The following is a 13506-nucleotide window of genomic DNA, read 5'->3' on the forward strand; positions in this document are numbered from 1 at the left end:
ATATTGAACAGTCTCTTGTGTACATGGTGATATCTGAGTCATCTATTAGTCAGTCTGTGCATATTTAGTTATATAGATGTCAGGATCATAGGATCACCTCCACTACATCTATTCATGATATGGAAACTGGGCAGAATGACTTATTTGGAAAATTTATTTTATTCCTTTCCTTTCCTTTTTATTAGTTACATGTGATATTTGCGTTGTCATTGGAAATCATCTTATTTTAGGGAACCTGTCACATTTAACAAGCTGTCAGACCTTCTAGCATCATATTTTAGAGCAGGAACGGTCGAGCAGATTGAACTATAGGTTTGTGGGAAAAGACTCAGTATAACATAAATCATCCATTGAAATCCCTGCATATTCTGGGCTTAGGAGTCCAGTGGGCGGTCCTAATCAGTGACTGACAGCTATCACTATAAGCTCAAATGGGGAAGACAGTCAATAACTGAAAAAACTCGTAAACCCAGATTGAGCAGGAATTTCCAAGGATAAGTTACAAGTTAGGGTTTATTCTCTCATCCAATTTTTCCATGTACAAGAAAAACTGACTGATTATTCTGATCAGACTTTGACTGGAATTTGATCACAGTGTGGTCCCAGTTTCATCTGTTTGTTCTAGTACATGTAGAAATAAAAAAACGTTTCTCCACCTTTTCCATTCAGACAATCCTTGAAAATTGGACCACACTAGGATGTCTTCCGAGAATGATTCGATTTTTTTCTCTGACCCATTGATTTTCCTTGCTGATTTTGATCCGACCCTTGGATCAAAATTGGGCACGTCTCCACCATTTTCCACAGACTTGTGAATGACCCCATAGACTATCACAGGTACAAGTGCTATCCGTGAAAAACACGATTATCACTTGTACATGAAAATGGGACCTTACACTGAATCTTTTCCCATAAATTTGCCCAGCTCCACCTGTGCCGTGATATGATGCTTGAATATTAGGCAGCATTTTCATAATGACAGATTCCCTTTAAACTGTAATTTACTAAAACAAGTCATCAGCTATAAACATTGTGCACCATGGTATATACTGTATGCCAACATTGCACAAAGCTCTGATTTAGAGTTGTTCTTAAGAATGGAAGCTGTAAATTAGCAAACCTGGTTGGCTGTGGCTGTTGCAGCGAAGGGAACACTTGTGGCAGATGTGGCTGCTGCAGACACAGTAGCCGGCGCCGTACCGTGCACCATGGGAACTGCCGGAGGGAAATCACATAAGCAAACATACAGAGGAGTGGAGCAGAGCGGGTAACATAGTGGCAGGTTGCAGAATATTTCGGCACGGCATTTATTGCAGCGTGAAGCCACGCGGTGTAACATCATCACCAGCGAGTGACATGCAAATAAAGTGCAAAGCAGGTCAGCATTCCAGGGGAAAGGAGGAAAAGGGTGGGATGAAAGAGACAAAAAAAGGAAAATCTTTGTTACCATCAAAATATTGTACTCATTACACACAAAGCTTCATTTATAGAATTCGGAACAAGTTACAATTAATAAAAGTATTTCTATCATGTACACACAGGGGAGGAACACACTACGTGGGTACAAATGAGCAACCTACACAAAGAATTAGCCGTTTTCCATCTTTGGCGCTTTGCTTTGTAACTGCAGCACAGACAAGGCTGCACCGAACTAGACAGTAGGAGCCGGAGCTGCCGGGCTACAGCCTTGTACAGCGCTGGTTCCCACACTAAGGAGTCTTGCACTATAACCTTCCTTCTGTTATAACTGTAATTCTACCCACATTTATAACGTACAAAGGTTGGCATTAGTGATGAGCGAGCATGCTCGTTACTCAAGATTTCCCGAGCATGCTCGGGTGATCTCCGAGTATCTTGGCGTGCTCGGACATACTAGTGTTTGTCGACACAGCTGCATGATTTACGGGCTGCTACACAGCCTGAATACACTCCCTGACCATTCTGTGTCCATTAAATGATCGATATTTCTGCATTGGTGGCAAATTATTTTCTTAACCTAAAACACATTTTGGAGGGTTTCAGCTTTCAAAAGAATAATTTTACAACCAATGGATGAATTTACCGTCAGGTGATAAGCTTTTATTTACATAACATGGATAAGCGACATAACTTCTGTCAGGGAGTGTACATGTGGGAATTCCCTAACAAACAGGCATTCCACACAAGTGTTCAGCCTGTTAAATGTTTTCATCCAGCAACCAATGGAGCTATGGGCAACTGATAAGTCAGTGTGCTGGGGTCATTCCCTCAGTTAGATTGTGAGCCCCAATGGGGACAGTAATGATAATGTCTGTACAGCATGGTCCAATACAATGGCGCTATTTAAGTAAGCAGAATAACTAATAAGTCAATGCCAGATTTAGCTACGGTGTAAAGTTAACCAATACGTTAGTCATGCCACAAAATGAATGCCTCCAGTGTGCGCAGCTGTCTTTATATTTCTCTCTGCTAAGTTTACATGAAAATTCTAAACAATTGTATAGTGATAGAATTCTAACATCACAGTAGAATTTACCAAGTACAATCAAAATCCATACTTTAGCACTATAGGAAACTATGGAATGATAACTTACTGGCATATTTCTCAATAGATAAGTGGCACCAGACATGGATTTTGAGTGCAAGAATACAGGTTCAACAGGCATGTAAAATAATTAAGAAACAAAGCTGGCACCTACCAACACTTGCAGCGGGTGTCATGCACAAAATTGAGCCTGCCCATCATGCATTGCAACAGGAAGGTGGATTGAAAGGGGAAAGAATTAAAAAAAAAAACAAAAAAAAAACAACCCATCACACATGTTATTATTAGGAAAAATTATTTGTACAAGAAAGAAATGTGTTATTATGGCAACAGTGGCATAAACAGTGAGCATACTAAAATCACAGAGGAGCAAAGTGGCTGATTAGGATATTTGTGGAGCAGAGGTACAAAAGGGAGAACTGTATTACTGATCACCATGGTTGTTAGTGTCACAATCGCTAAGACAATATGTACTTAATAATCCGGACATTTACACACTGCACAGGTTGCACTATTCAACAGCAGGGAACTTATTTTTGTGTTTATAGGTAGACCAGGAAAAGACAAGTAATCTCGGTCATGCCAGTGGCTGCTGATCATAATGACCGACATGCATGATCAGTGACCTAGTTTCCTTTCATAGCACGATTAATTTTATTGTACTAAATTGTTAAAGGGAATCTGTCAGTAAGATCAATCTTCCTAAGCCGTCTATATGGACACGTAATTCATAGGAAGCGGAATAGAATGACACCTTGATATCTGCGATCCAATGTTTTATTCTAGAGAAATCTGCCTCCTGAGATTATTTTACATGAAAAGGGGTGTTACCAGTGTGAGACATGTATTGACTGACAGTCTGCTCTCTGGATCTGCATGTCTAATACTGGTAATGCTTCCTTTCATTTAAAATAATCTCTGGAGGCAGATTATCATGTAAATTAGTGCCCGGCCCACAGATCCTAATAGCTCATTTACATGTAAAAAAAAAAAGGTGAATTTCTCAGGAATAAGACACTGGATCACAGATATCAAGATATCATTTATTCAATGTCCTATGACCTATGTGTTTATATTGATGGCTGATCTTACTGACAGATTCCCTTTAATAACTATCATAAATCATACAGGTTCACATGAACATTACCAGGGGTCCTGCTAGAAATCTAATCCTGGGACACCCATCGGACCGGACTGCCTGCCGGGTGAATATAATAAAACTTATTTTTCTTATCTTTCAGGTCGGATCGGGGGGGCTTATCTGCAGCATTATAGAATGCTGTAGATAAGCCCTGAAAGGTGGTGGCCGTATCTTATATTGGCCAAAACTGCTGACAGGTTCCCTTTAAGGGTATGTGCACACATAGTTTTTTGTCTCTGCGGATTTTGTAGAGAAAACCGCAGGAAATCCGCAGGACAAAGTGCTGCGGTTTTTCTGCGGTTTATCTGCGGTTTTTCTGCGGTTTTGCCCTGCGGTTTTACACCTCATAATGGATGAGGTGTAAAACTGCAGCGTTTCTGCACCAAACAATTGACATGCTGCGTTTTGAAAACTGCAGCAAAACCGCACGGAAAAAAACGCAGCATGTGCACAGCTTTTTTTTATTTCCATAGGAAATAAAGGTACTGTACAACTGCAGAGCCAAAAACGCTGCGGAAACGCAGCAGAAACCGCAAAGTGTGCACATACCCTAAATGTCTTGGTCGAACAAAAGTTCCCATGTGGATTGGAGCTGTAAAAAATGACAAGCTAAGCGATATTAACCTACCGATACACACTTCGATCCAGCACAGGCTGCTCGATGGTCTGCGCTGACACAGAAAGAGGAAATATCACTGTTCCACTAGCAGCAATATGGCAGCAGCCTGTGATTGGCTGCAGCAGTCAACTTGAGCATCGTGCTACAGGCCGCAGCGGTTCTGCTGCTGGTGAAACAGTGACAGCTCCTATTCCTATTGCACTTGATCCAAGCTAGTGCGGGTAACTGTTATTTTTTACAGATCCAAGACTCCTTGGAAATGTTTCTTTTTCCAGGAAAACACTTTTAATACAGAAGCCTCAATGGGATTTCTCAACCTCAGTGGACATTGAAGTGGATAGACTGATCAGAAAGAGATGGCATATGCTGGTGTAGTGGTATCATTTCATAATATTGGAATAACTTTTAAATACATTGCATTGCTTATTTGTTATACCAACCGAGAGTTACAGAGCAGTATTCACAATGCTGCCTGGCTGACACTCTAAGGCTAAGTGCGCACGTTGCAGAAATGCTGCAGAATTGTCCTCAGCATTTCCACAACTCCCTGCCGCGGGTAAAACACATGCGGAATTCGCATGCGTTTTCCCGCAAAACACAAGCGTTTTTAGCTTGCAGAATGCATGCGCTTTCCAAGCGATTTGAAGCATCCCTTGGAAAGGTGATTGACAGGTTGGTCACACACAAGCATAGTGCTTGACAAGTGTGATCACCTTTTTACTATTGATGCTGCCTATGCAGCATCATTAGTAAAAGATAGGATTTTAAAAATAATAATAATAAAAAAAAAAATATATGGTTATTTTCACCTTCCGACGGCCCCAGATCTCCTCCGCGGCGCTCCCAGTACGTTCCGTTCCCAGGGATGCTTTGCGCGAAGGACCTTTGTGACGTCACGGTCACGTGACTGCTACGTCACCTCAGGTGATTCGCGCAATGCATCCCTGGGAACAGAAGATGCTGGCAGCGTGGCTGAGAGGCGGGAGGGCTCCGGGGCCCATCAGAAGGTGAGTATATCACGATTTTTTATTTTAATTCTATTTATAACAGGAATATGGAACCCAGGGCCTGGAGGACAGTCTCCTCTCCTCCAGACCCTGGGTACCATCCGCACATGAAGCGCTCGCTTTACACATGGCGGGCATAGCCACATGCGTAAAGTGAGCATTTCAATGCAGTCCTATGGCTGCAGAATTGCCACGATTCCGCAGAAATAATAAACATGCTGCGGATTTTGCCGCCATGCAATTCCGCAGCGGTAAAATCCGCAGCATTGAGGCTGAGTGCACACGTAGCAGAAAATTTCTACTTAAAAACCTGACTCCCTTCAAAGAAACCGCGCGGTTTTTATGCATTTTTTTCCGCGCGTTTTCAAAACGCATAGAACTAGCCAGAAACACGGAAAAATCTGCAAAATTAATGAGCATGCAGCGGTTTTTACCGCAATGCGTTTTTTTTCGCGGTAAAAAACGCATCAATATGCACAAAAGTGCAAAATGCATAGAAATGACTGGGAAGCTTATTTTTAAAGGTTTTATTGGAAAAAACGCTAAAAATACCGCTAAAAAAACACTGTGTGTGAACACAGCCTGACACAGCAACTTCAGAATCCCATAGGATTGCATGGGGATGCGCTTTGTTAGCATTTTTTAAGCGTTTCCGCTGCGGAAAAAAGTTGCAAAAACGCTTAAAAAATGCAACGTGGGCACACAGCCTGAGGCTGTGTGCACACGCTGCGGATTTTGCTGCGGTTCCGCAGCGGTTTTGGCCGCTGCGGACCCGCAGCAGTTTCTGCTGCGGTGTACAGTACCATGATTCCCTATGGGAATCAAAAACCGCAGTGCAGACGGTGCAGAATTTTCCGCGCGGATTATCTGCGGTTTTCAATCTGCAGAAAGAATTGACATGTCAATTCTTTCTGCGGATTCTCCTGCGGTTTGCCATCTCCTCCATTGAGGAGATGAAAAACCGCAGGGCAAAACCGCAGAGCAATCCGCAGGTAAAACCGCAGGTCTTTTGACCTGCGGTTTCACCTGTGGATTTTACAAAATCCGCGCGGATGAATCCGCACCTAATCCGCAGCGTGTGCACACAGCCTAAAAGACCAGAACGCCAACCATCAGATGCATCTCTAACAGTGTAAAGGACAGTGAGACAATTTGTCTTGCTATATTAGATAACTGAACAGCACTTGATGCAAAGGCTGCTGTACATGCTTAGAAGTCAATTCACCAGAGAAGGAATGCTGGAAGATTTCAGCACTGGAGGCGGCAACACTGTGACTACTGCTCCGGGAGGTAAGACGGATTCAAACTCATTTTTGGTTCAAAATAAGTGATGCAATGTATTTACAAGTAACTGACCTATTTGCGTAGATTAATTCTATATGCAATCTGTACAAGGGTGAAAGTTGCAAAATGCAGCGCTTTACATGAAGACCTTGACCAAGGGCCCTAAACATCATGTTCAGCTGAAATTTTACGTGGCCATAAATCAGCAATAATGCGTTTTGCAAATGCTAGACTGGAGCTGTAACATCTGCTGTCAAAACTAACACTAACGTAATCACAATTAAAGGGGTTGTCTGGCCTTGGGGTACAAACCTGCAGACTTAGGGTATGTGCACAAACTGCGGATTCCACAGCGTCTGCACACACCCTTATAAATCCTGATATAGTGCCATTGATATTTCAAGTGCCAAGAGCAGGCTGTCATGTGACTGCAAGTATGTGATTTGCATATTTCCGGTCACATTCCGACTAAACTGTGTCAGACCTCACTAAATTCACTTGCATTGACCAATGCCACACACGTCTAGTTGGCATGTGACCGCATGTATGCGAACCGCATACTTCCGGTCACATACCGCTGCTCCCAGCACCGGAGAAACCTGACAGTGTGCACTGTGTGCTGTGACGATTCTCAAGTCAGCAGTCACATAGAGTAACTGCAGACTTGTACCCCAAAGCTGGACAACCACTTAACTCATTGCGCAGTCTGCAATGTACAGTGAAGCATAGAGGATGCAGAAGGCCATCACAATAAACGGTGTCCATATCCTTTAAGGACCCAATTTCCCATTAGACAGTACAGACATATCTACTAGGAACGCTGAGTACATCCTATTTGTACATCTCCAAACCTTTTTAAACAGAAACATTTGAAACCATTTATATGCAGGAAATTTTATGCTGCTTGTATTTGGATTCTAAAACATGATGTGGTTTTCTATCATAAAAGGACTCTGTCTGCTCCCCTGACATGTCAGTCCTAGTAAATACCTGCATTCCTCAAAACAAATCAATGCTGGTGGATCTTTTTGAGTTCCTTTGTTATTCCTCTTAGAAATGTATAAATAAATTGACAACTGGGTGATACTAGTTGGTTACTGCTGATAGTCAGGACATAGGGGTTTGCCCAGTTGTTACTTTATGCAGGAATGCACAATTCTAAGAAAAGGTGATTGAAAAGAATTAATTAGAAAGCAAGAAATGTCAGGAGTGGGGACAGGTCACCTTTAAATGTTTCTAAGCAAGCAGGAGCAGATCATCAAAGATGGAGGCCAGAAACGGAAGCCAGTGTCATGCTGAATACCCTGGGCTAGGGGGGTAGGGAAGAGAGGTTCTACTAACTGTGTAATAAAGGTACTACACAATAGCAATAGCATTTTCCTTGTATTTTCATCAGCTAGGGTAATTCCATAAGGGACGTAAATCGAGCGAGAAAAAGCCACATGCAGGCTTGCTGCAAATGTTGCGGTGGATTTGTCACAAATTTGAGCCTGCGCATCACAAAGTCTAACATCTGCAGTGAAAATCCACAACATAAGTTAAAGGGAATCTGTCACCAGGGTTCTGCTACCTCATCTGAGAGCTGCATACAATAGTAGGGAAAGAGACCCTGATTGCAGTCTACTGAATGCAGCAGCTGTGATACAGCTGTAGCAGTACTAAGATAGCCAACCCTGCCCACACCACTGAGAGCAGCTTACTATATACATTGCATATTGACAGTAGTCTGCTAATCAGTGCTGGGATCGTGGTTGGACCAGGAGGCACGATGGCAGCTAGTCCAGCAGTGATAATCTCCTGCTGATAAAACACTGATAGTATGGAAACAGTAGCACACAGCCTAATAAGTGACACATCACTGAAATCAGTGTCTCAGTCCCTACCTAGTGAAAATATGCTGACAGATTCCCGAAATCTGCGCTGAAGATAAAACGGTGAAAATCTCTTTTGCTTTGCTGTTACTGTAACGCTTTCAGACTAGAGATAATCTGTATACATTATATGCAATGTATCTGGCTCACCTGAACATACTCTAGCTGAAATGTGTGTCTCTCATTACTACACCTGTAGACATCTCACACCATGCAGTGATATGTGCCAATGCTTATATGTCTTTTCATACAGGTCACAGTTAAAGTGGTTGTCCAGACATAGGACAAACATCTGCTACCATGATTCCCACGTATTGCTGGTGCGAGTGGGTCTAGTGACCGCATGTATGCGATTTGCATATCGGCAGTCACGTGCCTGCTAATCTCATCTAGTAAATCGCATACGTGTGATCATTTGAGCACCGGCTCGCATCGGGAACACTGGAGAGTCAGGAATCGGCCGTCCGCTGTCACATAGCTCGGACAACCCTTTAAATCATACCCCATCACTGATCCCAAACTCACTCATTTTCCAAAATACACAATGTTAGAGAACATTCAGTAAATCATACCGCATATCAAATATTACACGTGGAACTTTTTATTTTCCAAACATCAGATCTTTCGTATGACATACAAGTCAGCAGTGCATCGCTTGCAGCCAACATCTCCTCGTAGGCATCTAGCAAGCTTCCACGCTCGGCTTACCTGGTGGGAAAAAGGCGGCCTGTTGCTGGAGCTGCATGTGGGCAAGAGCCTGTTGGTACTGGAAAAAACCCGTATTAAACATTCCGGTGGCACCATTGGTTTTTTCAAGTGCAGGCCTCTTTGGTAATGGGGGAAGTACAGTTTGAGGAATTCCCTTCATTCGGAAGGAGTGTGAAGAAACCAGAAAAGAAATTAGGAAAACAAATGAGTAAAAAAATATAAAAACACCAGAGTGACATAATAAAAACTCTCAGTGCTGAAGAGGGCTGCAGATGAGGACAAGTGACTTCACTGCAGACTTCTCCAGGTCTGAGGGAAATGAGCCATAAGCAGATAAAGCAGCACTAGTCTACAGTACTAATGGTATAGACCCACCCCGGGGGAGCGGCGGACCCCTGCCATAGGGTTCATTGCGCCTCTCATACATACAGGTAGCAGATTGCATAGGTGAATAATATCTGCACCTTGCAGGGGAAGGGAAAATGTATAAGAGTATCTTACAAAAAAAATGACTGCGGAGCTATGTGGCAAGTAGAACAATATAGGGCTATCACTTAACAAAATATTCGAAACAAGGGTGAATTTTCTGCACTGCTAGCTCCATGAAGGTCAACAATTAAAGCAACAGTTACTCTACAGAATGACTGAAGAAGGTAGGATCATGTACAGATAAACCCACACCTCCCAAAACCCATCTACACGTAGTCATGCAGACTGTACCGATACATGCAGGTATGTTAACATTGACTTACAAATGTTAAAACTATACATACATAAGAGTAGCAAAAGAGCCATGCCAACCACACAAATATAGTACAGACATTTATGTACAGTCTGACTGTGGTCTACACTACGGACATACTGTGTCTGCGGAGGAAGAACTGAATGTGGTAACTCAGGTACATAGGATGCATACAGACTGGAAAACGTTCAATGAACACTTAACGTGATATCATGATGCAGAGAACCCTTAGGCCGGGCTCACACCACCGTATTTTCTCTCATCTGAGAGAATCGGGTCAACTATGCCAATCACAGTGTGAGTGTGAGGTGAGCGTGAGCCAATATTCTCTCCTGATTAGGAGATGGAAAAATAAACATCTCAATCTTCTCCTTCCGGTTATAGTCTGTAAAAATCAGACTGCACTCAGATGTCATCCGAGCGCAGTCCAATTGTTCCTCTAACTCATTGACTTACATTGACCGAGTGTGATCCAACCTGATCCAACTTGGGACTGTCTGAGGCCAAGGAAAAAAATCGGACATCTTGTCGGCCCCAGTGCGATATGATGTCTTATTGGATCCCACTCGGACTGAAAATACATCTGCACAAGCCATTAAAAAAACAGGGCTATTTTATTAATCAAACTAGCAGTATGGCTGTATAGCTTGTAGAACAATATAACAATGCCTGTTTTATAGTAATCCGATATGCCAGCGATGAGAAACCAAGCTTTGAATATGCATGCCAATTAGCTTGGAAGTGCATTGGGGGGGTGTTCATACACTTGGAGTACACTGACACCCCCCACCCCCGATGCACGTCTAGGCTAACTTGTCTTCCGAGCTTGATTTCTCAGTGACGGCACACCGGATTATTATAAAAATGGCATCATGTTATTGCTGTATGGCGACCTATACAGCCACCCCACTAGATCGCTCAGTAGAACCATCCTGACAGGTTCCCGTCAGTGAGACATGTTTAATGGCCTCTGCTGTTGCTATATCAGAGTATTTTGAGGCAACATGTTAATTGTCACGTTAACGTTCGCTACATCTGTATGTTCCGATTAATATATATACTGATGTAGCAGAGCTGAGTGGGGAGAAAACTCTTCCAGCTAAGATCATGCCTGATTCCTGCAGTCCTATGTAACCCCATAGAGAATACACTCTGCTCCATCGGCATACATGTATATTGATATGTTACCACACTCAGTCTCACATCTCATTTCCTGACCACACCACAGAAAATATGCTACAAAACTAGATCACGTATTCTATGTTTGTAACTTGCTTCTACAGTAAAAGCTACATGCCAAGCTAAAAGGTGAAAGGTCATAGTACCAGGTCAAAGGTTGCCTCGAGGTTTCGCTTCTGTGATTTGACAGCCGACTGAGTCTTAATTAGCAGGCAGCGAGCACATGATGGCAATGGGCCAATGGGGTTCAAGCGCATTAACATAAACAGCAAGCAGAGGTGCATCATGGGGGCAGCAGTGCATATTTTGGTAGGTGAGAAAAAAAAACAAATAAAAAAACAAATCATCCGAATGCCGTATAATAACAGGTAACAAGACTAAGCATGCACAATAAAGGCTGGACTGTTATTGTCATACACCTGAGAATCACTACACATTATTAAGGCGGCGGAGCAGGAAGAGAAACGCCAAAAAAAGCCTACAATTGTTCCCAAACTCTTCATGGAGTGAACCCGGCAAATGAGTGTAAGGTTCTGATGTATGGAGTAAACATGTGCATGCGTTTGGTATTGCTCGTGTTCCATGCATTACTTGAATGGGTATATATACAGTTATATACAGCTAAATACAGGGTGGGCCATTTATATGGATACAACTGGGTGGGCCATTTCTAAAGTTGGATCCAAAATGGCCGACTTCAAAATGGCCGCCATAGTCACCACCCATCTTGAAACGTTTCCCCCCTCCCATATACTAATGTGCCACAAGCAGGAAGTTGATATCACCAGCCATTCCCATTTTATTTAGGTGTATCCACATAAATGGCCCACCCTGTATATTGTTGAGCCATTCCAATGCCTCTTAGCATTTCGGCTTATGGAGAAGCGTGCACTTTATTTCTGCCCTCAGCGCTGTTATTGTCTGTCTCGTGAATGGAGGAAACACTGCACAAAAACAGAAATTTCCATGTCGTTCACCGCAACTTTCCTCCATCCCCATCCATCTGTCTTGTAATGTGTATACTTATCCTATAAGATGATGGTACTGTGTAACCCTACAATGTGCAGTCACTTTATGACTGGTCGAGGTCAGACCCCATTACCCCCATGACCCTGAATATGAAGACTCTTCAGCGGCGCTCCTGGCCACCCAGCCTGGATACAGACTGGCCAAGAGATTGTACCTGCCACTGGTCATAAAGGAATCCAAGCAATGCGCCATCACTTTTGCACTCTGGAATACCCCTTTAGTTGAGTTCCAGCACTGTGGAAATGTCCAGGGTCCTCTGGATCGGCTAGGCATATAAATGTCCAGCAGATTTGTAATACACCAGTTGTCGGGTCTAGGTAAGTGCTAATGAGCATGGCTGCAATATGGCTCCATGTTGTACAGATGCATGATATTGGTATCTTCACATGCCAATCATTTATTTTTCTCTTGTGTATTTATACTGAATCTGTGGCACGTTCTAATGTTGGATATTCAGGGCAGGTGTATTTGCATTCCAAGTGCGATTCAGAAAACAACAGATTGCACTCCGATCAATGTTAGTCTATGGGACCAAACCGGTCCGATGAAAAAAAATCGCTGCATGCCCGAGTTTTATCTGTTCGGATAGCACTTGGCCATGCAAGTCAATGAGTGCTTGGAAATCATCCGACTGCACTCAAAAGACATCTGGGTGCTGTCCATTTTCTATTCACTGACACAATAGGAAGACATTTTGTTCTCCATCTGCGCCTTATCCAAGAGAATCGGATCACACTATGTTGACCCTCTGACCACAGTTGATCAGAGTTTCATTTTCGTAATGAGGCCAATTCCCTCGGATGAGAGAATATACGTTCATCTGCACCTGCCCTTACGCCATAATAGAGGTTATTATATAGGATAGGTGATAACTGGCTGATCGGGGCAGGGAGGTCTGACCACCAGAATTCCCACTGATCCCAAGAATGTGGCTCTGAAATCTTCCATCTGAATGGAGCGGTGCCCAGATGAATGCACCACTGCTCTTCATTCTCTATCAGATTGCTGGAGATAACCAAGTACAGTGTTAAGGTTTTGTTGGCAGTGCCATAGAGAATAAATGGAGCAGTGGTGCATACGGTATGTCTGGCCATTACTCCATTTCATGACACTCTGCAGGGCCAAGTTGTTGGAAACTGTGGGGGTCCTAATGATCAGACCCAAGGATAGGTGATAACATCTAAAGATGTAAGGGGATAATATGATGTAACTGAGTGCGTACGGTCTGTAATACTGAACTGTAGAAATTCTTTGTGCTATTGTACAGGAAACATATTAGGCTTGGACTGGGCCACAGGAGAAAAGGAGAATCCTCCGGTGGGCCCCTGTGCAACAGCGGGCTGCCACCCTCTTATATGAGCAGTACTTGGCACTATATACTTGATTTGCTATGTACAGACAG

The 13506-nt window shown here is 43.1% G+C and overlaps 1 protein-coding gene across 11 annotated transcripts in view; it reads right to left on the bottom strand.

The window, feature by feature from the left end:
• The window catches only part of MBNL1 (muscleblind like splicing regulator 1), a 244668-nt gene that overhangs the window by 16430 nt on the left and 214732 nt on the right, over positions 1–13506 (bottom strand). For 4 of the 11 annotated variants that reach the window (XM_073579037.1, XM_073579031.1, XM_073579038.1 and 1 more), the window contains 4 exons: positions 11222–11275; positions 9155–9308; positions 2679–2714; positions 1121–1215 (listed from right to left, as the gene is read on the bottom strand). In XM_073579037.1, coding sequence (XP_073435138.1) covers positions 1121–1215; positions 2679–2714; positions 9155–9308; positions 11222–11275 — 339 coding nt within the window. The remainder of the gene's footprint in view (positions 1–1120; positions 1216–2678; positions 2715–9154; positions 9309–11221; positions 11276–13506) is intronic. The other 7 variants (XM_073579033.1, XM_073579039.1, XM_073579034.1 and 4 more) reach the window with 4 other exon arrangements.

This window comes from Dendrobates tinctorius, unplaced genomic scaffold (assembly GCF_039654945.1).
Source record: "Dendrobates tinctorius isolate UK_male_01 unplaced genomic scaffold, ASM3965494v1 ptg000060l, whole genome shotgun sequence".
Classification (NCBI taxonomy): Eukaryota; Metazoa; Chordata; class Amphibia; order Anura; family Dendrobatidae; genus Dendrobates; species Dendrobates tinctorius.